General features: G+C 42.5%; 1 protein-coding gene across 6 annotated transcripts in view; it reads left to right on the top strand.

Annotated features, from left to right (window-relative positions):
* Positions 1-26,137, top strand: part of NCOR1 (nuclear receptor corepressor 1) — a 1,077,134-nt gene that overhangs the window by 82,423 nt on the left and 968,574 nt on the right. For all 6 annotated transcript variants that reach the window (XM_053706113.1, XM_053706112.1, XM_053706115.1 and 3 more), the window contains 3 exons: positions 191-380; positions 1,129-1,305; positions 25,425-25,538. In XM_053706113.1, the coding sequence (XP_053562088.1) occupies positions 191-380; positions 1,129-1,305; positions 25,425-25,538 (481 nt within the window). The remainder of the gene's footprint in view (positions 1-190; positions 381-1,128; positions 1,306-25,424; positions 25,539-26,137) is intronic.

Below are 26,137 nucleotides of genomic sequence, written 5' to 3' on the forward strand. Positions count from 1 at the left end.
TTCTGATTTTAGGATCATTCTTTCATGTAAAGGAGCGTGGTATGTTGTGCATCTTCCTTTTTGCTAGTAATCATCATCATAATAATGATGACCTTGTATAAGTCTATAGGATTGCATTTAGGCATTGTAAATCTAGTCCAGAAGTTTTAATATCGGTTAATTAAATCCTTATGTTTTTTTTGCATCACAGGCCTCAGGACAGAAGATCAGGGTATGAGCAGCAATATCACTCTGCTTCTCAGAATGACCATGAAGCACTTGATTCCAAGCGACCTCGATTAGAGCCAGTGTCAGAGTCTCACTACAGAGTCAATTCTTCTGTTATGCCCCTGGTATCTACCATCCAGGAGGGTCTTCGGTCACAAGCAGATATTAAGAAGGTACTTTTCTTGATAATCCTTTACTGCACATGCTTATTTATGTTTAATATGTTGATTGTGTTAAAGGGACATAATACTCATTTGCTAAATCACTTGAAACTGATGCAGCATAACTGTAAAAAGCTGACAGGAAAATATCACCTGAGCATCACTATGTAAAAAAGGAAGATATTTTACCTCACAATTTCCTCAGCTCAGCAGAGTAAGTTCTGTGTAAAAAGTTATACTCGGCTGCTCCCAGCTGCAGATAAAAAAAAATGAAGAAATGAACAGCAGCCAATCAGCATCAGCAGTGCTGAGGTCATAAACTCTTTTACTGTGATCTCATGAGATTTGACTTAACTCTCATGAGATTTCATAATAAGCTTCCTTTACCTGATTGGTGAAATAATATGGGAGTTCACGAGGCTCATCCTTTCAGCTGTCCCAGGACAGACATACTAAAATGCTGCTTAGAAATCCTTTACAATGGGAGGTGGCTACTGAGGAACTTTTGAGGTAAAATATCTTTCTTTTTTACATAGAGATGTTCAGGAGATATTTTCTAGTCCTCTTTTTACAGCTATGCTGCAGCACTTTAAAGTGTTTAAACATTTGGGTATTATGGCCCTTTAACTTTTTTTTAAAAAATATTAGCAGTTTTGATACCTTCATAGATGTACATACGCCTTGATTTGATTTTAAACTCCTAATGTTGTTGTTATTTGGCTTGCTGCCTTGTTTAATTTATTGTACTTTGTGGTTTAAGGAGCAGGGTTTGTCAGCCAAACATGATGCTGCCTCACCCCTCTCTGGTCAGCCTGGTGATGACCAAGATGCATCTCCATCAAAGCTTTCAAAGGAAGAACTTATACAAAGCATGGACCGTGTTGACAGAGAGATAGCTAAAGTTGAGCAGCAGATCTTTAAACTGAAGAAAAAGCAGGTAAGTTTCCTAGGAACTATTCCTCACTGTCATATACAAATATCTCCTTTTAAATCATGGCTGCCCTAATGGTGACCACTGAGATGCTTGCAGCCTTTTTGAAATGTTGCCCTTAAAAGTGCCATAAAACAGGATGAGATCTGTGCATATCCTTAAAGGGCTAATTAATTTAAAATAGTTTGCATAAAAAAAATTGTTTAAAAATTGCTGGCAAGTATTTTAAAATAATAATAAAAAAAAAAAAAAGCAAAATGAATTACATAGCTAAACTGCTTGGAGCAGCTAACTCCACCCCTCTTATCAGTGTTTAGACACAGGCATTGTATTACAACTGCGTTCCCAGCTTCTAGGCATGCTCCAGCAGATAGTCCCTATTCACTTTTGCATTTTACCAAAAGAACAATTTACATAGATACAGCCATAAAAGGAAATGTGTGTGGGGAGGTAGAGCTTTACCATTCAGAAACTAAAAAGAAAGGGTTAATTGTGAGGCACTGCAGTATACATTTGCAGGTTAAGTAATTAAAGTGCATATTATATTATTTTGTCTCTATCCTAACTTGTTTTATGTCCCTTTAAGACTAAATGTTCTCTTGTATGTTTTATTTTTTATTTTTTTATTATAAATCTGTCTAAAATTGACCCCTTTTTTGTTTATCTGAATACTGCATTGATAATTTGCTATACATTGTGCTTTGTTCTGCTGACGCTATTATGTACTGAATTATACATAAAATACATTTGTTGCTTCACTGTGTTACAAGATCTTGTATACTGCCTTAAAAAATGTCACAGCAATGCATTATACTTATCCTTAGCACATCACTTTTCATTCATGTCAAATTGGAATAATAGGCTTCTGAGTGCTGTAATCATTTTGCTGCCAAATATGGGCAGTGGATTGTACAGCATTGTGATGCAGCCCTTGTGGTAGCAAAGGAGTTAAAGCTATATAAAATTTTAATTTTAGAAAGTCTCACAACATTCCTTATGTAATCATGTAACAGTTATGTTTCTCTTTTAGTGTTTAAACACAATACAACACAATTGTTTTCTTCTTAAATGGAAAGAGTCCACAGCTGCAATCATTACTTTTGGGAAATAAGAACCTGGCCACTAAGACAACCCAGCCAAAGGCTTAAATACTCCTCCCACTCGCCTCATCCCCCAGTCATTCTTTGCCTTTCGTCCCAGGAGGACGGCAGAGAAGTGTCAGAATTTTAAATTTTTTGTTTTTGTCTCTTATGGAGGGTAGTACTTTTCGACATGGGACAGGAGTTTTAAGTAGTCCTGTCAGTCTCTCAGTGAGGGCTTGGATGAAGTTAGAGTCCGGAGATGCAGGGAGTTTCTTTCTGCGAAACCATCCCGACTCATATTAACAGCTCCTCAAGGAAATGGCGTTGTCGAACTTCCTGTTCCACGGTGTAGATTCCGGTAAGATCGTTTCATTTTACTTTATTTTCAATGTACTGTAATTGCGGGTCTAACATACGTAAGGGTCTCAGTGAGTCTTTTTTAGTATATTGGAATAGAGGGTTAATATCTCCTGAGGGGTGTTATTGTACAGGGGGGGGGTTTATAATAATTTCTCTTGTAAGATGTATCGAGTCCATGGATTCATCCTTACTTGTGGGATATTCTCCTTCCCTACAGGAAGTGGCAAAGAGAGCACCCACAGCAGAGCTGTCTATATAGCTCCACCCCCCAGTCATTCTCTTTGCCTACTCTAAGTACTAGGAAGGGCAGAGTGAGTGTGGTGACAAAAATTTTAGTTTTTTTATTTCTCAAGCAAAAGTTTATTTTAAATGGTACCGGTGTGTACTATTTACTCTCTGGCAGAAAAGGGATGAAGATTTCTGCAAGGAGGTTGATGATCTTAGCACTTTGTAACTAAGATCCACTGCTGTTCTCACAAGGACTGAAGAGTACAGGAAAACTTCAGTTGGGGGGACGGTTTGCAGGCTAAACTGCATATGAGGTATGTTCAGTCTATATTTTTCTAGACAGACTGTGTTAATTCTAGAAAAGGCTGGCAATATCCCCATGAGGGAAGGGTAAGCTCATCTTTCACTACTTTAGTCCATATTTAAATATCCTCTATCCAGTTATGGAGGATTCTAATGCTGAGACTGTGTTAATTTCAGATTCAGTTACAGAGGAATCTGATACTTAGACTATTTTGATTTCAGATTCTGTGTCCAGTGATTAATCTGGAGAGTCAACCAGTTTTGTTCCGTATGCCATTTGAAAACGACCGGTTCCTCGGGCTCGGGGAATCAAGGGACTGCTGAGCCATTTTCTGGGGGTCCTGTCCTCCAAGAGGCGAGTTCCTTACAAAATCCTCCTTCTGCACATGCGGGTAACACAGTTTATGGTTCCTCCATGCGGGGTGGTGTCTTTCCCCCGGAGGTTACAGCACGTTTTCGCTTTCACATAATGTTGGCGATTGTTCGTCTGCAGAGTCCAGACGTTTATTTGAGAATGTGCTCAAGCCCTATTGTCCCAGGCCTTACGCCTTGAGGAGGGCCTCTACAGTTCCCCGCGGGGGTATCTGTCCCTGAGTGTTGTGCCTTCCGTTACAGGTTTGCGCGCCTTCGCATGTTGCTCAGACATTGTTTTTCAGTTATTGAATGACCCTATCGTTACCAGATACGGGGATTTTCAGTCTGATAATTCGAATGGTGCACCTCATTAGACATGTGGGGATGAAGTAATCTCCTGATTACCATTTGTTTGAGATCTTTCCCAGTTTTGTGTGATAGGACTCAGTTTGGCTGGTTCTGCGGGTAGGCCTGTGTCTTTTTGGGCGTTAACCTCCGGGGGGGCCTTATATTTTATTTATATCCGATGGGATGTCTTTTATTGGTTTTTGTTTCCTTCGGGAACCTTCTGGGATTGATACTCTTTATTACTTCTTCGGAAGTTGTTGGACATGTTAGTCCTCTGTTAAAACTGTCTGTTTTCTGATTTTTTTTTCCCCCTACAAGGGAGAATTACGCAGCTTGCCGGTTGGGATCCTAGGTGCAGGCTATTCCTGTCGGGTTCGTTCGGTATTGCGGCTATTCAGACACGTGGCGCTGTTCTGCTCGGCTGGTTCGGTTGAAGCGCCGAGTGCTCAGGTTATCATTGTTTTTCATGTTCAACTAAGCATTCGAGAAGACCTGTGGATCCATGAGGTTGGAAGGATTGTTTCAGTCCTTATAGCCTTTAGTCATAGATGACCGGGCAGGGGAGTTTTTCCCGCTGCGTCACTTTAGCTGACATCTGATTTAATCAGAACTTAGTTTCCTCCCCCATGTGGTGTAGGGTGGGAGGGCTTAATGCCCCTTACCGCTATTGAGCGGTTTAGCCTTCATTTCTCTTGTAAGATGTATTGAGTCCACGGATTTATCCATACTTGTGGGATATTCTCCTTCCCTACAGGAAGTGGCAAAGAGAGCACCCACTGCAGAGCTGTCTATATAGCTCCTCCTTTAGCTCCGCCCCCAGTCATTCTCTTTGCCTACTCTAAGTATCTATGAAGAGTAAAGTGAGTGTGGTGACAAAAATTTTAGTTTTTATTTTCTCAAGCAAAAGTTTATTTTAAATTGTTCCGGTTTGTACTATTTACTCTCTGGCAGAAAAGGGATGAAGATTTCTGCAAGGAGGATGATGATCTTAGCACTTTGTAACTAAGAGCCACTGCTGTTCTCACAAGGGCTGAAGAGTACAGGAAAACTTCAGTTGGGGGGAACGGTTTGCAGGCTAAGCTGCATTGAGGTATGTTCAGTCTATTTTTTTCTAGACAGACTGTGTTAATTCTAGAAATGGCTGGCAATATCCCCATGAAGGAAGGGTAAGCTGTATTCAGACACTTAGTAGGAATTCTAGCTTACATTAAGGGCTCATTAGTTACTGGTGACAGGTCATTGTGGCTTGTTTAAGGGTTTTTAACCCACATGGCTAGTTTAAGAAACACTCTGTTGTGTTTCTTTTAGGCCCCATAACATTGAGTGATGTGGGAGGGGCCTATTTTTGCGCCTCAGTTGCGTAGTCTCTTTTCCTCAGAGACATCCAGCTGCTTCTCCAGAGGTTCCTACTGTGTTTGAGGGCTGTAAAGAAGTTTTTCCCCCCACAAATTGTTCCTAAAGGGCAGGTAGGCGCCACAGCAGAGCTGTGGCAAGGTGCTAAACGTTTTTTTTACTGGTTTTTGACGTTTTTCAATCCAGTGTTTCCATTAAGGGGTTAATTGGTTATTTGCATAGCTGTGCAAAGTTACTAAGGCTTTATGATGCTACTGTAAAAATTTTGCTGAGTTTACTGCTTTTTTACACTGTTTTGCAGAGTTTGTGCAGCTTTTTTTCTCTTAAAGGCACAGTACCGTTTTTTTTCTAAGTGTTATTCGCTTTGATTAAAGTGTTTTCCAAGCTTGCTTGTTACATTACTAGCCTGTTTAACATGTCTGACGCCAAGGAAAATCCTTGTTCAATGTGTTTAGAAGCCATTGGGGAACCCCCTTTTAGAATGTGTCCCACTTGCACTGATATGTCTATAAATTATAAAGAGCATATTTTTGCACTTAAAAATATTACAATAGATGATTCTCAGACAGAAGAGAATGAGGGTTTGCCATCTAGCTCTCCCCAAGTGTCACAACCAGTAACGCCCGCACAAGTGACGCCAAGTACCTCTAGTGTGTCGAATTCATTTACTTTACAAGACATGGCCACAGTTATGAATACAACCCTCACAGATGTTTTATCTAAACTGCCTGGTTTACAAGGAAAGCGTGACAGCTCTGAGTAAAGAACAAATGCTGAGCCGTCTGACTCTTTAGTAGCCGTATCCGATATACCCTCACAATGTTCTGAAGTAGAGGTAAAGGATTTGTTATCTGAGGGAGAAATTTCTGATTCAGGAAAGACGCTCCCTCAGACAGATTCTGATATGACGGCCTTTAAATTTAAGCTTGAACACCTCCGCTTATTGCTCAGGGAGATATTGGCGACTCTAGATGATTGTGACCCTATAGTGGTCCCAGAGAAATTGTGTAAAATGGACAAATATTTAGACAAATATACACTGATGTTTTTCCAGTCCCTAAGAGGATTGTGAATATTGTTACTAAGGAGTGAGATAGACCAGGTATTCCGTTCGCTCCCCCTCCTGTTTTTAAGAAAATGTTTCCCATATCTGACACCATACGGGACTCGTGGCAGACGGTCCCTAAGGTGGAGGGAGCTATTTCTACTATTGCTAAGCGTACAACTATACCTATCGAAGACCGTTGTGCTTTCAAAGATCCTATGGATAAAAAATTAGAGGGTCTCCTGAAGAAAATTTTTGTTCATCAAGGTTTTCTTCTCCAACCGATTGCGTGCATTGTTCCTGTAACTACTGCAGCTGCTTTCTGGTTCGAGGCTCTAGAAGAGGCTCTTCAGATGGAGACTCCATTAGAGGATATTATGGATAGAATTAAGGCCCTTAAGTTGGCTAATTCTTTCATTACAGATGCCACTTTCCAACTGGCTAAATTAGCGGCAAAGAATTCAGGTTTTGCCATTTTAGCACGCAGGGCGTTATGGCTTAAGTCCTGGTCTGCTGATGTGTCATCACAATCTAAACTAATGAACATCCCTTTCAAAGGAAAGACCCTATTCTGGCCTGAACGGAAAGAGATTATTTCAGTCATCACTGGAGGGAAAGGCCATGCCCTCCCTCAGGATAAAACAAATAAAATGAGGACCAAACAGCTTCCTCTGCTGCAAAGCAAGAGGGGAATTTTGCCCAATCCAAGTCAGTCTGGAGACCTAACCAGGCTTGGAACAAGGGTAAACAGGCCAAGAAGCCTGCAGCTGCCTCTAAGACAGCATGAAGGGGTAGCCCCCGATCTGGGACCGGATCTAGTAGCGGGCAGACTCTCTCTCTCTCTTCGCTCAGGCTTGGGAAAGAGATGTTCACGATTCCTGGGCTTTAGAAATTGTGTCCCAGGGATATCTTCTGGACTTCAAAGACTCCCCCCCAAGGGGGAGACTTCACATTTCTCAATTGTCCGCAAACCAGACAAAGAGCGAGGCGTTCTTATGCTGTGTAGAAGACCTACATACCATGGGAGTGATCCGCCCAGTTCCAAAAGAGGAACAAGGGCTAGGATTTTACTCAAACCTGTTTGTGGTTCCCAAAAAAGAGGGAACTTTCAGACCAATCTTGGATCTCAAAATTCTAAACAAATTCCTCAGAATACCATCATTCAAGATGGAGACTATTCGGACCATTCTACCAATGATCCAGGAGGGTCAATATATGACTACCGTGGACTTACAGGATGTGTATTTACACATCCCTATTCAGAGATCATCATCAATTCCTCAGATTTGCCTTTCTGGACGGGCATTTCCAGTTTGTGGCCCTTCCCTTCGGGTTGGCCACGGCTCCCAGAATTTTCACAAAAGTGCTAGGGTCCCTTTTGGCGATGCTAAGGCCGCGGGCATAGCAGTGGCGCCTTATCTAGATGATATCTTAATTCAGGCGTCGACTTTCCAACTAGCCAAGTCTCACACGGACATGGTAGCGGCAATGGACATAGTTCCTTTTGCCCGCCTACACCTCAGACCATTGCAATTATGCATGCTCAAACAGTGGAATGGGTATTATGCAGATTTATCTCCTCAAATAAATCTGGACCAGGAGACCAGAGATTCTCTTCTCTGGTGGCTGTCTCAGGACCACTTGGCTCAGGGAATGTGTTTCCGCAGGCCAGAGAGTGGCTCATAGTAACGACAGATGCCAGCCTGCTAGGCTGGGGTGCAGTCTGGAACTCTTTGAAAGCACAGGGCTTATGGTCTGATAAAAATTGATAAAATTTCTAGAACTGAGAGCGTTATTCAATGCACTTCAGGCGTGGCCTGAGCTTGCTGCGGCCAAATTCATCAGATTTCAGTCGGACAACATCACGAATGTAGCTTATATCAGTCATCAAGGAGGAACACTGAGTTCTCTAGCGATGATAGAGGTAACCAAAATAATACGATGGGCGGAGGATCACTCTTGCTTTCTCTCAGCAATCCATATCCCAGGAGTAGAGAACTGGGAGGCGGATTTCCTAAGTCGTCAGACTTTTCATCCGGGGGAGTGGGAGCTCCATCCGGAGATATTTGCCCAGCTGACTCAGCTATGGGGCACACCAGAATTGGATCTGATGGCGTCCCGACAGAATGCCAAACTTCCTTGTTACGGGTCCAGGTCCCGGGATCCCCAGGCGGTACTGATAGATGCTCTAGCAGTGCCCTGGTCCTTCAATCTGGCCTATGTATTGCCACCGTTTCCTCTCCTCCCACGTCTGGTTGCCAGAATCAAGCAGGAGAGGGCTTTGGTGATTCTGATAGCACCTGCGTGGCCACGCAGGACTTGGTATGCAGACCTAGTGGACATGTCATCGGTTCCACCGTGGTCTCTGCCAATGAGGCAGGACCTTTTAATCCAAGGTCCATTCACACATCCAAATTTAATTTCTCTGCGTCTGACTGCTTGGAGATTGAACACCTGATTCTATCAAAGCGTGGTTTCTCTGAGTCGGTCATTGATACCCTTATTCAACCTAGAAAGCCTGTCACCAGGAAGATTTATCATAAGATCTGGCGCAAATATTTTTTATTGGTGTGAATCCAAGGGTTACTCATGGAGTAAGATTAGGATTCCTAGAATATTGTCTTTTCTCCAAGAAGGATTGGAGAAGGGATTATCAGCTAGTTGGTTAAAAGGACAAATATCTGCTTTGTCTATTCTTTTACACAAACGTCTGGCAGATGTCCCAGACGTTCAAGCATTTAGTCAGGCCTTGGTCAGGATCAAGCCTGTATTTAAACCTGTTGCTCCACCATGGAGCCTAAACTTGGTTCTTAATTTCTTCAAGGGGTTCCGTTTGAACCTATGCATTCCATAGATATTAAGCTTCTATCTTGGAAAGTTTTATTTTTGGTAGCTATCTCTTCGGCTCAAATGGTTTCTGAGTTATCTGCTTTACAGTGTGACTCCCCTTACCTTGTTTTCCATGCAGATAAGGTGGTTTTGCATACCAAACCTGGGTTTCTTCCTAAGGTTGTTTCTAATAGGAATATTAATCAGGAGATTTTTGTTCCTTCACTGTGTCCTAATCCTTTATCAAAGAAGGAACGTCTGTTGCACAATCTTGATGTGGTTCATGCTTTAAAGTTCTACTTACAAGCAACTAAAGATTTCCGTCAAACATCTTCATTGTCCGTTGTTTATTCTGGTAAACGGAGAGGTCAAAAGGCTACGGCTACCTCTCTTTCCTTTTGGCTGAAAAGCATCATCCGTTTGGCTTATGAGAATGCTGGCCAGCAGCCTCCTGAAAGAATTACTGCTCATTCTACTAGAGCAGTGGCTTCCACATGGGCTTTTAAAAATGAGGCTTCTGATGAACAGATTTGTAAGGCGGCGACTTGGTCTTCGCTTCATACTTTTTCCAAATTGTACAAATTCGATACTTTTGCTTCTTCGGAGGCTATTTTTGGGGGAGAGGTTCTACAAGCAGTGGTGCCTTCCGTTTAAGGTCCCTGTCTTGTCCCTCCCTTCATCCGTGTCCTAAAGCTTTGGTATTGGTATCCCCCAAGTATGGATGAATCCGTGGACTCGATACATCTTACAAGAGAAAACATAATTTATGCTTACCTGATAAATTTATTTCTCTTGTGATGTATCAAGTCCACGGCCCGCCCTGTTTATTAAGACAGGCAATATATTTTTATTTAAAAAACTTCAGTCACCACTGCACCCTATAGTTTCTCCTTTTTCTTCCTAGCCTTCGGTCGAATGACTGGGGGGCGGAGCTAAGGGAGGAGCTATATAGACAGCTCTGCTGTGGGTGCTCTCTTTGCCACTTCCTGTTAGGAAGGAGAATATCCCACAAGTATGGATGAATCCGTGGACTCGATACATCACAAGATAAATAAATTTATCAGGTACGCATAAATTATGTTTTTTTAGGCCCCTGGATTTGCCCTTTTGGTCTTGATCCAACAGCTGTACAGGATAGGTTTTCAGTTTGAAACCTGTTGCAGCTCTTGACACCTTGCAGGTGTACGCGTAAGATGTTTCTAGTATATATGATTGCAGCTCTTACTCTTGACTGAGTTATAAGAGGCCTTTGGGTCTTCTTCCATTGCCTCCGGGTGATGGTTGTTCCCTGCGGGGACTTTTGTTTATCTCTGGGTTTTCCGGAGCTGGGTAGGCTTAGTGCCTACTCTTACTTGTGTTCTCTACTTGTGCGGAGGTGTTAGGGAGACTAATCCTGTTGTTAGGATTTTTTTGACCTTGCGGTATCCCTTGGTCGCCCTGAGACTCTGAGAAGTATCTTCATATGACTTCTAGCCTTGCTCCTTGGAGCGTTGGACTTTAGCTAGGGGTGGTTCCTTCCTTTGGTCAGGACTTTCGAGTTTTCTCGCTATTTGGATTTTCTGGATATGCATCCATACCCTTGCGTCTGGCTTTTTGGCCAGTTGGGGTGTTGATGCTTCGCTTGGCCTTTTTATTGAACCAGTCTGGGTGGTTTTGGATTCTTGGATCTCAGGGCTGGTCGGGGTGTTCCACGGTAGTGGGAAATTGGGCTGAGTCCTTGCTCCATCTACCTAACCTGGTCATGGTTGGCCAGGTTTTCTGAGTATTTTTTACTCTTTGTCACAGAGTAGCCCAGGTCATCCATGTGGCTTGAGCCTCAAGGGTGGTTGGTTCATGCCCAGCTGCTGGCGTTCATTGTCCAATTTCTGGTGCGCTTTAGGGTTGCATTCCCCTGGTCAGCTTGCCAGTGTTCCTGTGGATTCCGTGCTCTGCAGGCGAATGGGTTGGCTGTGCCTCTGCTTGGCAAGCTACTTTTAAGGGGGTCCTTTTCTAGGATATCCGTGTTGGGAATTCCTCTTCCCATTAGCCGGTGCCTTCAGGCCTTGAGGACAGTTGTTGGCCTTCCGGCATCATCCCTTTAGGGGATATTCTCCCTATGTGGTTAGAGTCCTTGCTTGGGGCTTCTCCTGGATGGGCGGTGGAAAGGTGGGATTGGTTCCCACTGGTGTCTTGCTGGCTCCAAGCAGACTTCTTCGGCCTTTATTTGATAGATCTTTTGGTCTATGGCCTTGTTGTCTGTTTCAGAGTCGGGTTGTACTTGTGCTCTGTGGGGATATCAGTGCTATCCTTACGCTCGTTCCTGTACCTTTTTCGGGATTCTTTTGTTTCCGTGTCTTGGAGGCTGGGTTGGTCCAGCTGAGTGTGGGTCTGCAGGTCAGGATGGCCGAGCGGTCTAAGGAACTGCGTTCGGGTCGCAGTCTCCTCTGGATGTGTGAGCTTGTTGAGTCTATCCTGTTAGCTTAGTCTGCTAGGGTATACATTTTCCTTTCAACTTGCTCCATTGATTAGAAGAGGGTTTACTCTTCCTGTGGGTTCTGAGGGTATGCTCTCCTTCTCGGGGGGCCTCGACTGAGGTTTTGTGTTCCCCTTTTCAGGGACCTGTGTGTAGGTCCGGCGACTTAGGTTTCCTGGAACGTGCCCTCTGTCTGGGAGTTTCTTTTGCTGTCTGTTTCGAGGTTTCTATTGCGGTCTGTTTCTTGCTTGACTGCTTCGTATTCCTTGCAAGTACCCTCTGTGTCGTCCTCTTGTGGAATCTGTGTTCTCAATCTTGGGGTTTTTCACCTGGGTGTATTACACACTTTTTCATGGTTGAATACTTTTGGTATTCTATGACCAGACTCTTGGAGGACTTTGCCTCTTCAGTTGCATTCTGTGCTTGCAGGGTATTGGAGAGACGTCTGTTCTGTCTCTGTGCCCGATCTTATCCCGGGTTTCTCTTGGTATAGGCGTGGCCTCCTTTCCCTGTTTGGGTCCCTTTGGGACTCTGTGAGCTGGGCTCACTCGTGGAGGTGTTCTTTTTGTATTAGGGGACCTTTCGGTTTCCTTGGTTCTCCCTTTACTTGTTCCCTTGGTGGTTTCGGCTGGTGGCTCAGTCGAGTCCGTTTGCGGTCTCTAGTTTGGCTTCTGGACTAACTGCGAGTCAGTGTCATTGGGGCTTTTCCTCTTAATTTTCTTGGCTTCGGACGAAGCGTGTTTTTTTCTTTTTCAAGATACGATAAGTCCACGGATTTAATCCTTACTTGTAGGATATCGCCTCCTGGTCAGCAGGAGGCAAAAAGCACCACAGCAAGGCTGTATAAATAGCTCCTCCCTTCCCTCCCAATCCGTAGTCCGTGCCTTGAAGTTTTACTTACAGGCTACTAAAGATTTTCGTCAAACATCTGCCCTGTTTGTCGTTTACTCTGGACAGAGGAGAGGTCAAAAAGCTTCGGCGACCTCTCTCTCCTTTTGGCTTCGGAGCTTAATACGCTTAGCCTATGAGACTGCTGGACAGCAGCCCCCTGAAAGGATTACAGCTCATTCTACTAGAGCTGTGGCTTCCACCTGGGCTTTTAAAAATGAGGCCTCTGTTAAACAGATTTGCAAGGCTGCGACTTGGTCTTCGATTCACACCTTTTCAAAATTTTACAAATTTGACACTTTTGCTTCTTCGGAGGCTGTTTTTGGGAGAAAGGTTCTATAGGCAGTGGTTCCTTCCATTTAAGTTCCTGCCTTGTCCCTCCCATCATCCGTGTACTTTAGCTTTGGTATTGGTATCCCACAAGTAATGGATGATCCGTGGACTGGATACACTTAACAATAGAAAACATAATTTATGCTTACCTGATAAATTTATTTCTCTTGTAGTGTATCCAGTCCACGGCCCGCCCTGTCCTTTTCAGGCAGGTCTAAATTTTAATTAAACTACAGTCACCACTGCACCCTATGGTTTCTACTTTTCTCGGCTTGTTTCGGTCGAATGACTGGATATGGCAGTGAGGGGAGGAGCTATATAGCAGCTCTGCTGTGGGTGATCCTCTTGCAACTTCCTGTTGGGAAGGAGAATATCCCACAAGTAATTGATGATCCGTGGACTGGATACACTACAAGAGATATAAATTTATCAGGTAAGCATAAATTATGTTTTCTTAGACCTTAAAGGCCGCCTCTAATCTGAAAGCATTTTGACAAATTTTTCACCACTAGAGGGCATTAGTTCATGCGTTTCATATAGATAACATTGAGCTCATGCATGTGAAGTTACCCTGGAGTGAGCACTGATTGACTAAAATGCAAGTCTGTGAAAAGAACTGAAATAAGGGGGCAGTCTGCAGAGGCTTAGATACTAGGTAATTATAGAGTTAAAAAGTGTATTATAACTGTGTTGGTTATGAAAAACTGGGGAATGGGTAATAAAGGGATTATCTATCTTTTTTTTAAACACAATTTCTGGTGTTGACTGTCCCTTTAAGGGCTCTGGCAAGAAAGGATCCTGCTTTGTTGCCTTTAGTATAATATAATTTTCTATGGTACAGCACTTTCTTATGTCCTTCTTTATTTAACAGTTCATTTAATTATTTTCTAGCATTAAGTAATTGTGTGGCACAGTGCTGATCTGTGGGTGTTAGCATATGCGTGGTTTCTAGACTACGGAGCAAATGATTATAGCTTTTTGTTAGGATGTATTTTTGTTGTTTGAATTTGCCACATATTACGGCTTCGTGTGCTTCCCATATTAAGCTACTGGATGCAGACACAATTGTGTTATGTTGGAAGTAGTCAGTAAGTGTGCGCAAAAGTTTCTCCATTATAGGGGGGGTTGATGTAGTAAGTTTTCATCTAGTCACCAGCAGGGGTCTATGAGAGGTTTGTCAGTCCATGTTATGGATAGTGAGACCATGGAATGGTCTGACCAAGGAGATGGGAGGATCTCTGATGATTATGCTAGGGGCAGGCTGTTCTTGTCAATGTAGATGTTATCTAACCTTGAGTAGGATTTAAGGGGATTAGAATAAAATGTGAAAGTTTTCTGTGAGGGGTGGTGCAGTCTCCAGACATCTAGAAGGGTTGCCTTGTGTATGGAGTTTGAGATGGCTCCCAAGGAGCTTCTGGGCAGGGCTCCCTTTTTATTAAAACAGTCCAGGGGTGGTTCCATTGCTATATTGTGGTCTCCTGCAAAGATTACAGTTCATTTGGCTATTCCCATCATTTCTCTGATAACCCTTTTAATAAAGCAGGCTTGGCTTGTATTTGTGGCGTACATGTTTACTAGGGTAAGAGGGCGGTTATAAAGGGTCCCTATCAGGATTATGTATCTCCCTTCATCATTATCTGTGAGTTTGTGTGTGACTTGGAATGGTGTATTGCGATTGAATAGGATATCCACTTTGTTCCGTCCAATTTACTTTTTTCATCAAATTTGTTTTGTTCTCTTGGTATTCTTTTTTTAAAAGCTATACTTAGATAGTCTTGAACTAATTTCTAAACCTTTGAAAACTGCCTGTCACATTGCACTTTGAAAGTTTTTCACAGTTAGACAGTTCTAGGGTTCCTGGTGGCCCACAGCCCTCGGTCACCCACCAATCCCAACCGACCATGCACGAAATCTAGGCTTCATCCTGGACTCTACACTCTCCGTGGACTGATAAATCAATGCCATCACCTCAACATACTTCCACATTCTCCACCTGCTATGGAAAATTTTCAAGTGGGTCCCTACCGAAACCAAGAAAACAGTCACCCACGCTCTCGTCAGCAGCCGGTTGGGCTACGGCAATACACTCTACGCCGGCACCACCATCAAACTCCAAAAGAGACTCCAACGTATCCAGAACGCCTCAGCCCTTACAGAATCACCTTCAAGCTCCTTACCCACACGTTCAAGGCTCTACACAACATCGGACCCGAATACATCAACCACCACGTAAATTTCTACACCCCCGCCAGACAATTCCGATCAGCCGACCATGCACTCGCAGTCATCCTCCCCATCAGCAAATCTACAGCGGGCAGAAGAGCCTTCTCCCACATGGCAGCAAAGACATGGAAGACCCTCCTGTTGCACCTCAGACAATCCACCTCCCTTACAAAGTTCAGAAAGGACCTCCAAAACCTGGCTCTTCGACTGAACGCCCATCCCCTCCTCCTCCTATCCGCTTCAATTAGCGCCTTGAGACCCTCACGGTGATTATTTCGCACTCTATAAGTACCCAATAGATAGACATGTGTGCTATATAGATATCACTGTACTCATTCCCGTGGAGTTATTTATGAGTCAGGACTGATTGGCTAAGATGCGTGTCTGTCAAGGAGGCAGTCTGCAGATGCTTAGATACAAGGTAATTACAGAGTTAAAAAGTGTATTAATATCACTGTGTTGGTTATGCAAAACTGGGGAATGGGTAATATCGTTTTAAATTAATAACAATTTTCAAGTAGCCTGTCCCTTTTAAGAAACATTTATAAATAACAGAGAATGTTGTAATATTGCAAATTATTACATTGTACCCACTCGGTTACTTCATTATGCCACCCGGCTGGCACACTTTCGGTAGAGAACGCCACAGTAGTTTCACCCAATACTGCAAGCTCAGAAATTTTCTTCTTTTTTTTCCTAATCCATTTAATTTAGAAATTAAAGGGACATGAAACCCAACATTTTTCTTTCATCATTCATTTTAAACAACTTTCAAATTTACTTATATTATCTCATTTGCTTCAGTCTCTTGGTATCTTTTGTTGAAAAGCATATCTAGATCAGGAGCTTGGTGCCGATTGGTGGTTGCACTTGTATGCCTCTTTTTTTCATTGGCTTACAAATGTGTTCAACTGGCTCCTAGGCATGCATTGCTGCTTCTTTAATAAGATACTAAGATAATGAAGCAAAATTGATAATAGAAGTAAATAATAGTAGCAGAAGCTGTTTTAAAAATGTATAATATATCTGAATCATGAAAGAAAAACATTGGGTTTGATGTCCGTTTGTAACATAGGGCTTGTAAATGTTACTTTTGGTTTGAACTGACCTTTGAGAAACAGCTACTTAAAGGCCTCTGAGTCCCCTAAACTTAATTTTAACTCTGGTTTCATTCAGACATTGTTCTGGCCTACAATGTAGCTGGAAAAATTCTGCAACTTTTGGTGTAGTTTTTCACAAGCAATGTCTTGAGCAGAAATGTGCAGCAGCCTTGTGGTCCTCTGCATTACTTGACAGAATTTAAAGGGCCACTTAACCCAAAATCTTTCTTTCATGATTCAGATAGAACATACAAATTTAAACAACATTACAATTTACTTCTATTATGTATTTTGCTTCATTTTTTAGATATTCTTATTTGACGAAAAAGCTATGCACATGGGTGAGCCAATCACATGAGGCTTCTATGTGCAGCAACCAATCAGCAGCTACTGAGCATATCTAGATATGCTTTTCAGCAAAGAATATCAAGACAATAAAACAAATTAGATAATAGAAGTAAATTAGAAAGATGTTTATAAATGCATTCTCTTTCTAAATCATGAAAGAAAAAATGTGGGTTTCATGTCCCTTTAAGCATTTGTGTTTTTTGCTCAGCAGAGGGGCTTTTGGGCAAACAATTTAATAACTGGTTTCTACTTGATGCCTTTTTCCATCTTAATGGGAGGAGAGTCCACGGCTTCATTCATTACTTGTGGTAATTAAGAACCTGGCCACCAGGAGGAGGCAAAGACACCCCAGCCAAATGCTAAAATACCTCCCCCACTTCCCTCATCCCCCAGTCATTCTTTGCCTTTCGTCACAGGTTAAGATTTTGCAGAGGGCTCCGTTTGAGCCTATGCGTTCGCTTGACATTAAAATTCTTTCCTGGAAGGTTCTATTTCTATTGGCTATTGCATCGGCACACAGAGTCTGAATTGACTGCCTTGCAATGTGATCCTCCTTACCTGTTTTTTTTTCACGCCGATAAGGCTGTTCTTTGCACTGGGTTGGGATTTCTTCCCAAGGTTGTGTCGAATCGTAACATCAATCAGGAGATAGTAGTTCCTTCCTTGTGTCCTAACCCCACTTCTTCAAAGGAAAGGTTACTTCATAATTTTGAATGTGGTTCGAGCCTTGAAGTTCTATCTTCAGGCCACAAAGGAATTCAGACAGACCTCGTCTTTATTTCTTCCACTTCCCTATCTTTTTGGTTGAGGAGCATTATTTGCTTGGCCTATGAGACATCGGGACAAAAGCCTCCACAGAGGATTATGGCTCACTCAACTAGGGATGTGGCTTCTTCATCAGCCTTTTAAGAACGAGGTATTCTTTATGGAGCAGATTTGTAAGGCGGCTACTTGGTGGTCCTTACATACTTTTGCTAGATTTCACAAATTTGATGTCTTTGCTTCGGCGGAAGCGGCTTTTGGGGAAAAAAGGTTTTGCAGGCTGTGGTGCCCTCAATTTAGGGTCCACCTCCTTTTGCCCTCCCGTTTTTTTCATTCAGTGTCCTCTAGAGCTTGGGTATTTGTTTCCCACAAGTAATGAATGAAGCCGTGGACTCTCCTCCCATTAAGATGGAAAACATAAATTATGGTTACCTGATAATTTAATTTCCATCTGTGGGAGGAAAGTCCACGGCTTCCACATTTTTCTCCTGTGGGCGGACCTAAATTTGATTTTTTTCTTCTGGCACCATTTATACCCTGATATTTTTCCTACTGTTCCTTATTCCCTTGGCAGAATGACTGGGGGATGAGGGAAGTGGGGGCGTTATTTAAGCCTTTGGCTGGGGTGTCTTTGCCGCCGCCTCCTGGTGGCCAGGTTCTTAATTCCCAAAAGTAATGAATGATGCCGTGGACTCCCACAGATCGAAATTAAATGATCAGGTAAGCATAATTTATGTTTCTCCAACATTGGTGTGTCCGGTCCACGGCGTCATCCATTACTTGTGGGAAATATTCTCCCCCACAGGGAAAGGCAAGGAGAGCACACAGCAAGAGCTGTCCATATAGCTCCCCCTCTGGCTCCGCCCCCCAGTCATTCTCCTTGCCGCTCTGAACAAGTAGCATCTACCACGGGGATGGCGAGGAGTTTGTGGTGTTAGTTGTAGTTTTTTATTCTTCTATCAAGAGTTTGTTATTTTAAAATAGTGCTGGCTTGTACTATTTACACTATAACAGAAAAGTGATGAAGATTTCTGTTTAAGAGGGCTATGATTTTAGCAGACAGTAACTAAAATCCATTACTGTTATCACGCAGGACTGTTGAAACAAGAGAACTTCAGTTGGGGGTAACAGTTTGCAGACTCATCTGCTTCAGGTATGACTGGTCTCCTTCTAACAACACAGGCTAATGCTAGATGACAGTCATATTTCCCCTCAGGGGAAAAGGTAAGCCATTTTTCTTTCACCTCAGCAAAAAAGATAACAGGCTTCCCCTTTTTGTTTTTTGTGCTGGTAGACACTGTTAGGGGCAAAATCGATTGGTTTTTATTACAATATGATACCATTTGAAATATTTTATAAGCTCACATACACTGGGGAACGTTTTTTATTGATCTGGCTTGTTTTAGACACCTAAATCTAGTCAGGAAGGCCCCTTCACTCTAGTGTGCTGAGGGAGGAAGCCTCATTTTGGTGCTTCAGCTGCACAGTTGATTTACAAGGCAGTGCATGCAGATAGGGTCCTGTGGCTCAGAAAGTGACTCCAAAAGGCTTTTTTCTGTGAATGGTGACCCCTAAGGAAGGTAAAAAGCTGCAACAAGTCTGTAGCAGGGATTGTAGTGTATAAAAACGGTTAAATCCAACAATTAGCTCCGGTTTGCTTGTTTTAAGAGCTAGAGTCTCCATATTTGCTGTGCAATACTTTCTAAGCATTAAGACTCTGGGGTCCAAATTTCAGAAAAATCGGATATTGCCTTCATAGTTTTTTGAACATTCAGAAATAAATGTGTCATTTTATTATTTAAAGAGACAGTAACGTTTTTGTTTAAAATCGTTTTTATTGCATTGTTTGCCTGCCTAAATCTGTTTAACATGTCTGTTCCATCAGATAACCTATGTTCTGTGTGTATAGAGACAAATGTGGTTCCCCCTTCGAGTGTTTGTGATAATTGCGCCATAGTGTCCAAACAAAATCAGGACAGCTCTGTTATTTTTCATAATGTTGCCCAAGATGATTTATCTAATGAAGGTAGTGGGGATAGCTCTACATCCTCTCCTTCTGTGTCTACATCAGCTTTGCCCGCGCAGGCGACACCTAGCGCGCCAGTGCTTATTTCTATGCAACAATTTTCAGTAGTAGTGGATAATTCTATAGCAAATCTTTTATCCAAACTGCCAGCTTTTCAGAGAAAGCGTGATTGTTCAGTTTTAAATACAGATAAAAAGGATGAACAATCAGACGCTGACGATGCCTTATCTATTTTACCCTCGCATCAATCGGAATTGGCTGTAAGGGAAGGGCTGTCTGAGGGTGAAATTTCAGATTCAGGAAAAATTTCTCAACAGGCAGAACCTGATCTAGTGGCATTTAAGTTTAAACTAGAACATCTCTGCGCTTTGCTTAAGGAGGTATTAGCTACTCTGGATGACTGTGATTCCATGGTAGTACCAGAGAAGTTGTGCAAATTGGACAAATTTTTAGAGGTCCCAGTGCACGACGACGCTTTTCCAATACCTAAGAGGGTAGCGAACATAGTGGAAAAGGAGTGGGAGAAGCCAGGTGTACCCTTTGCCCCACCTCCTATATTTAAGAAAATGTTTCCCATAGTAGACCCTAGAAGGGACGCATGGCAAACGGTCCCGAAGGTTGAGGGAGCTGTTTCAACACTAGCGAAGCGCACAACTATTCCTATAGAGGACAGCTGCGCTTTCAAAGATCCTATGGATAAAAAATTGGAAGGATTGCTTAAAAGATTTTTGTTCAGCAAGGGTTCATCCTTCAACCAGCTACGTGTGTTATTACTGTCACTTCAGCGGCGTCCTTTTGGTTCGAAGAACTAGAAAGGTCGCTCCAGAAAGAGACTTCCTATGAAGAAGTCATGGACAGAATTCACGCATTAAAGTTAGCTAATTCCTTTATATTGGATGCCGCCTTTCAAATAACGAAATTGGCGGCGAAAAACTCAGGTTTTGCTATAGTAGCGCGGAGGGCGCTTTGGCTAAAATCCTGGTCGGCAGATGTGTCGTCCAAGACTAAGTTACTGAATATTCCTTTCAAGGGTAAGACCCTTTTTGGGCCGGAATTGAAGGAAATTATTTCAGACATCACTGGGGGTAAGGGCCATGCCCTCCCACAGGATAGGCCTTTTAAGGCTAAGAACAAGTCTAATTTTCGTTCCTTTCGCAATTTCAGGAACGAACCGGCTAATAACTCCACTGCCGCTAGACAAGAAGGTAACGCGGCCCAGCCCAAACCCGCTTGGAAGCCCATGCAAGGCTGGAACAAGGGTAAACAAACCAAGAAACCTGCTGCTGCTACCAAGACAGCATGAAGGGGTAGCCCCCGATCCGGGACCGGATCTGGTAGGGGGCAGACTATCTCTCTTCGCTCAGGCTTGGGCAAGAGATGTTCTGGATCCCTGGGCACTAGCGATAGTTTCCAAGGGATACCTGTTAGAATTCAAGGGACTTCCTCCAAAGGGAAGGTTCCACCTGTCTCGCTTATCTTCAGACCAGATAAAGAAACAGGCATTCTTACATTGTGTAAGAGACCTATCAAAGATGGGAGTGATAAACCCAGTCCCCTCCGGGGAACAAGGTCTAGGTTTTTACTCAAACCTGTTTGTGGTTCCCAAAAAAGAGGGAACTTTCAGGCCAATTCTGGATTTAAAGATATTAAACAAGTTCCTCAGAGTTCCATCCTTCAAGATGGAAACAATTCGGACAATCTTATCGACAATCCAGCAGGGTCAATTTTTGACTACCGTGGATCTAAAGGATGCGTATCTGCATATCCCAATCCACAAATCTCATCATCAGTTCCTGAGGTTCGCCTTTCTGGACAAACATTACCAGTTTGTGGCTCTTCCATTCGGTTTAGCCACCGCTCCCAGAATTTTCACAAAGGTGCTAGGGTCCCTTCTAGCGGTCCTAAGGCCGAGGGGCATCGCTGTAGCACCTTATCTAGACGACATCCTAATCCAAGCGTCGTCCCTTTCCAAAGCGAGGGCTCATACAGACATTGTGTTGGCCTTTCTCAGATCTCACGGGTGGAAGGTGAACATAGAAAAAAGTTCACTGTCACCGTCCACAAGGGTTCCTTTTCTGGGAACAATAATAGATTCTGTGGAAATGAAGATCTTTCTCACAGAAGTCAGGCAAATCTTCTAAAAGCTTGTCGAGTTCTTCATTCTATTCCTCAACCCTCCATAGCTCAATGCATGGAAGTAATAGGACTAATGGTCGCAGCAATGGATGTGGTTCCTTTTGCTCGAATTCATCTAAGACCATTACAGCTATGCATGCTCAATCAGTGGAATGGGGACTATACAGACTTGTCTCCCCAAATTCAAGTAGATCAGGTAACCAGGGACTCACTTCTCTGGTGGTTGACCCAGGATCACCTGTCTCAGGGAATGAGTTTCCGCAGACCGGAGTGGGTCATCGTCACGACCGACGCCAGCCTCTTGGGGTGGGGCGTGGTCTGGGACTCCCTGAAAGCTCAGGGCCTATGGTCGCGGGAAGAGTCGCTTCTCCCGATAAACATTTTGGAACTAAGAGCTATATTCAATGCGCTCCTGGCTTGGCCTCAGCTAGCGGAAGCCAGGTTCATAAGATTTCAGTCGGACAACATAACGACTGTTGCGTACATCAATCATCAAGGGGGAACAAAGAGTTCCCTAGCGATGAAGGAAGTAACCAAGATAATCCAATGGGCAGAGAATCACTCCTGCCATCTATCTGCTATTCACATCCCAGGAGTAGACAACTGGGAGGCGGACTATTTGAGTAGTCAGACTTTCCATCCGGGGGAGTGGGAACTCCATCCGGAGGTCTTTGCTCAGTTAACCCAATTATGGGGCATTCCAGACATGGATCTAATGGCGTCCCGTCAGAACTTCAAGATTCCTTGCTACGGGTCAAGATCCAGGGATCCCAAGGCGACTCTAGTGGATGCATTAGTGGCGCCTTGGTCGTTCAACCTAGCATATGTGTTTCCACCGTTTCCTCTCCTTCCCAGGCTCATAGCCAGGATCAAACAGGAGAAGGCCTCGGTGATTCTGATAGCTCCTGCGTGGCCACGCAGGACTTGGTATGCAGACCTGGTGAATATGTCATCGGCTCCACCATGGAAGCTATCTTTGAGACAGGATCTTCTAGTACAAGGTCCATTCGAACATCCAAATCTAGTTTCTCTGCAGCTGACTGCTTGGAAATTGAACGCTTGATTTTATCCAAGCGTGGGTTTTCAAATTCTGTGATAGATACTCTGGTCCAAGCCAGAAAACCTGTGACTAGAAAGATTTACCATAAAATATGGAAAAGATATATCTGTTGGTGTGAATCCAAAGGATTCTCCTGGAGTAAGATTTAAATTCCAAAGATTCTCTCCTTTCTCCAAGAAGGTTTGGATAAAGAGTTGTCAGCTAGTTCTCTAAAAGGACAGATTTCTGCATTATCCGTCTTGTTGCACAAACGACTGGCAGCTTTGCCAGATGTACAAGCTTTTGTTCAGGCTTTGGTTAGAATCAAGCCTGTTTACAGACCTATGACTCCTCCTTGGAGTCTAAATTTAGTTCTTTCAGTTCTTCAAGGGGTTCCGTTTGAACCTTTACATTCCATAGATATTAAGTTACTATCTTGGAAAGTTCTGTTTTTGGTTGCTATTTCTTCTGCTAGAAGAGTTTCTGAATTATCTGCTTTGCAGTGTAATCCACCATATCTGGTTTTTCATTCAGATAAGGTTGTTTTGCGTACTAAGCCTGGTTTTCTTCCAAAAGTTGTTTCCAACAAGAACATCAACCAGGAAATAGTTGTTCCTTCTTTGTGTCCGAATCCAGTTTCAAAGAAGGAACGTTTATTACACAATTTAGATGTTGTTCGTGCTTTAAAGTTCTATTTAGAAGCAACAAAAGATTTTAGACAAACCTCATCTTTGTTTGTCGTTTACTCTGGTAAGAGGAGAGGTCAAAAAGCTACTGCTACCTCTCTCTCTTTCTGGCTGAAAAGCATTATCCGCTTGGCTTATGAGACTGCCGGACGGCAGCCTCCTGACCGTATCACAGCTCACTCTACTAGGGCTGTGGCTTCCACATGGGCCTACAAGAACGAGGCTTCTGTTGACCAGATATGTAAGGCAGCAACTTGGTCTTCTCTGCACACTTTTGCCAAATTCTACAAATTTGATACTTTTTGCTTCTTCGGAGGCTATTTTTGGGAGAGAGGTTTTGCAAGCCGTGGTGCCTTCTGTTTAGGTAACCTGATTTGCTCCCTCCCTTCATCTGTGTCCTAAAGCTTTGGTATTGGTTCCCACAAGTAATGGATGACGCCGTGGACCGGACACACCAATGTTGGAGAAAACAGAATTTATGCTTACCTGATAAATTACTTTCTCCAACGGTGTGTCCGGTCCACGGCCCGCCCTGGTTTTTTAATCAGGTTGAAAAATTTTTCTTTATACACTACAGTCACCACGGCACCCTATAGTTTCTCCTTTTTCTCCTAACCGTCGGTCGAATGACTGGGGTGGGCGGAGCCAGAGGGGGAGCTATATGGACAGCTCTTGCTGTGTGCTCTCCTTGCCTTTCCCTGTGGGGGAGAATATTTCCCACAAGTAATGGATGACGCCGTGGACCGGACACACCGTTGTAGAAAGTAATTTATCAGGTAAGCATAAATTCTGTTTTTTGCTATCCTACTGTCTTTGGTTATGTTCTGTGTGTTGCAAGGTCAAGAAATTCCTACCTTATGGTGATTTTGTTGATTGGGTGCAGACCAATTAATGAATTTTCTCCTACTTCACATTTTGAGCTTGATTTATAAAGCCTAAAGCCTTCTCGTCCCCTACGACTGCAGGTTCTCACAAGAAGAACCTGCAGTCAGTATTTATCAAGCCGTGGTCATCAGGATGCTGCTTCCTACCCTCTTCTCCACCTCTTAGGTGGATAATTCAGATCTCCCTGGTCACTTCTGACCAGGACGATTGACAGCACCTGCCTGCGCGTTCTTGGCTGTGTGCGGGCAGGGGGGGGGGCAGTGTTTCACGTGAGCGCAAAATAGCTCTCATGCAATGGTAAATTCTGACAACGGATTGCAAAAATATCCGCCCCTGTCCGCCCTAGCATGATAAATCGAGTCCTATGTTAAAACGAGAATTCCCCCCCGAGAAACCCTTGCTTCACTTTCAGTGACACTGCATGAAGACCTACCACCCCCTTAAAGGGACAGTCAACACCAAAATTATTGTGTCAAAAGATAGATAATGCCTTTACTACCCATTCCCCAGCTTTGCACAACCAAAATTGTTCTATTAATATACTTAATAACATTTAAACCTCTAAATTTCTGTCTGTTTCTAAGCCACTACCGACAGCCTCTTATCACATGTTTTTTTTAAATTAGCTTTTCACAACAAGAGACTGCTAATCTATGTTGGCCATATAGATAACATTATGCTCTCTCCCGTAAGGTTGTGCAGGACACTGCACTAATTGGCTAAAATGCAAGTCAATAGATAATAGCCACGTGATCAGGGGGCTTTCAGAAGAGGCTTAGTTACAAGGTAATAACAGAGGTTAAAAGTTGGTTATGCAAAACTGGGGAATGGGCAATAAAGGGATTATCTTTTTAAACAATGAACATTTTTGGGTAGACTGCACTTTTTAATGTTTTATAGGTGGTGGTCTTCTTGTTTGTGGCTAAATGGCAAAGTCTGTAGGGAGAGGAGAGTGTATGGATGAGAACTGTTTGTGAACAGTTTCTGCTTTCCTCAAAGTGGATGGTTAACCCTTACTTATTGTGTAGAATACTTACTATTGAATTATTTTCTTTACATTCTACAAGCAAGTAACTTGCATTCTAAAATCCTTTCTTGGCTAAATTGTTAAAAATGCTTTAAATATTAGTAAATTTCCTATTTTTAACACTCTGTGGTGACTTTTAAAGTTTTAATATACAGTATATATCAAACTATTCTGCCGGTACAGAAATTATGCTGAGACCTTACTCCAAAATACAGGGTAAAAACTAATCATGTTTATCCCTTCACTAACTTATTACTGATTGGACTATGAAGTTATGATGCACTGAGATTTTTTTTTCTCTCCCTTTCTGTAACTTAGCAACAGCTTGAAGATGAAGCAGCTAAACCTCCGGAGCCAGAGAAGCCCGTTTCCCCTCCACCTGTGGAACAGAAACACCGCAGTATTGTGCAAATTATTTATGATGAAAACCGGGTAAGTCTTAATTCCATTTTTTTTTAAATTTTTTTTTTTTAATTTTTTTTTGTGTGCCAGTTTGTATTTATCTCTTTTAGTTATATGTATCAGCTTTTATTATATTTTTATAATAATATTCCAAAATGGTCAAAGTTCCCTTAGTTCTGATGATTTATTTTTTAGTATATTTATATTTATACTTTATATAATTAAAACACACAATATTTTGCATAATGTATACAAATTACTTCTGATGTTAAATAGGCCTCAAACACTACATTATTAGTATCCCAAGTATAATTATTATTTCTTTTCAGATTGAGTTTTTCAGCTAATAGTTCCTGATTTCTGTAATTTTTGTTAGTAGCTTATAGAAAACATTAACAGGACTACATTAATGTATGTAACTAGTTTCCTAAATAATTAATGTATTATGTTTTAAGTTTTTTTTATTAGTGTTTTGCCAAAAGAGCTACCATCAAAAATAAATGTATGCAATTATTAGAAACTGTGACCCAATCATTTATTTATTTATATCTCTCTCCCTTTTATTTGTATTGTATAGTAAATTAGTAACATTATGTAGCTTTAGGTTTGCTCTATAGGTAACAAAGCCA

The sequence above is a fragment of the Bombina bombina genome, chromosome 3 (genome assembly GCF_027579735.1).
Source record: "Bombina bombina isolate aBomBom1 chromosome 3, aBomBom1.pri, whole genome shotgun sequence".
Taxonomy (NCBI): Eukaryota; Metazoa; Chordata; class Amphibia; order Anura; family Bombinatoridae; genus Bombina; species Bombina bombina.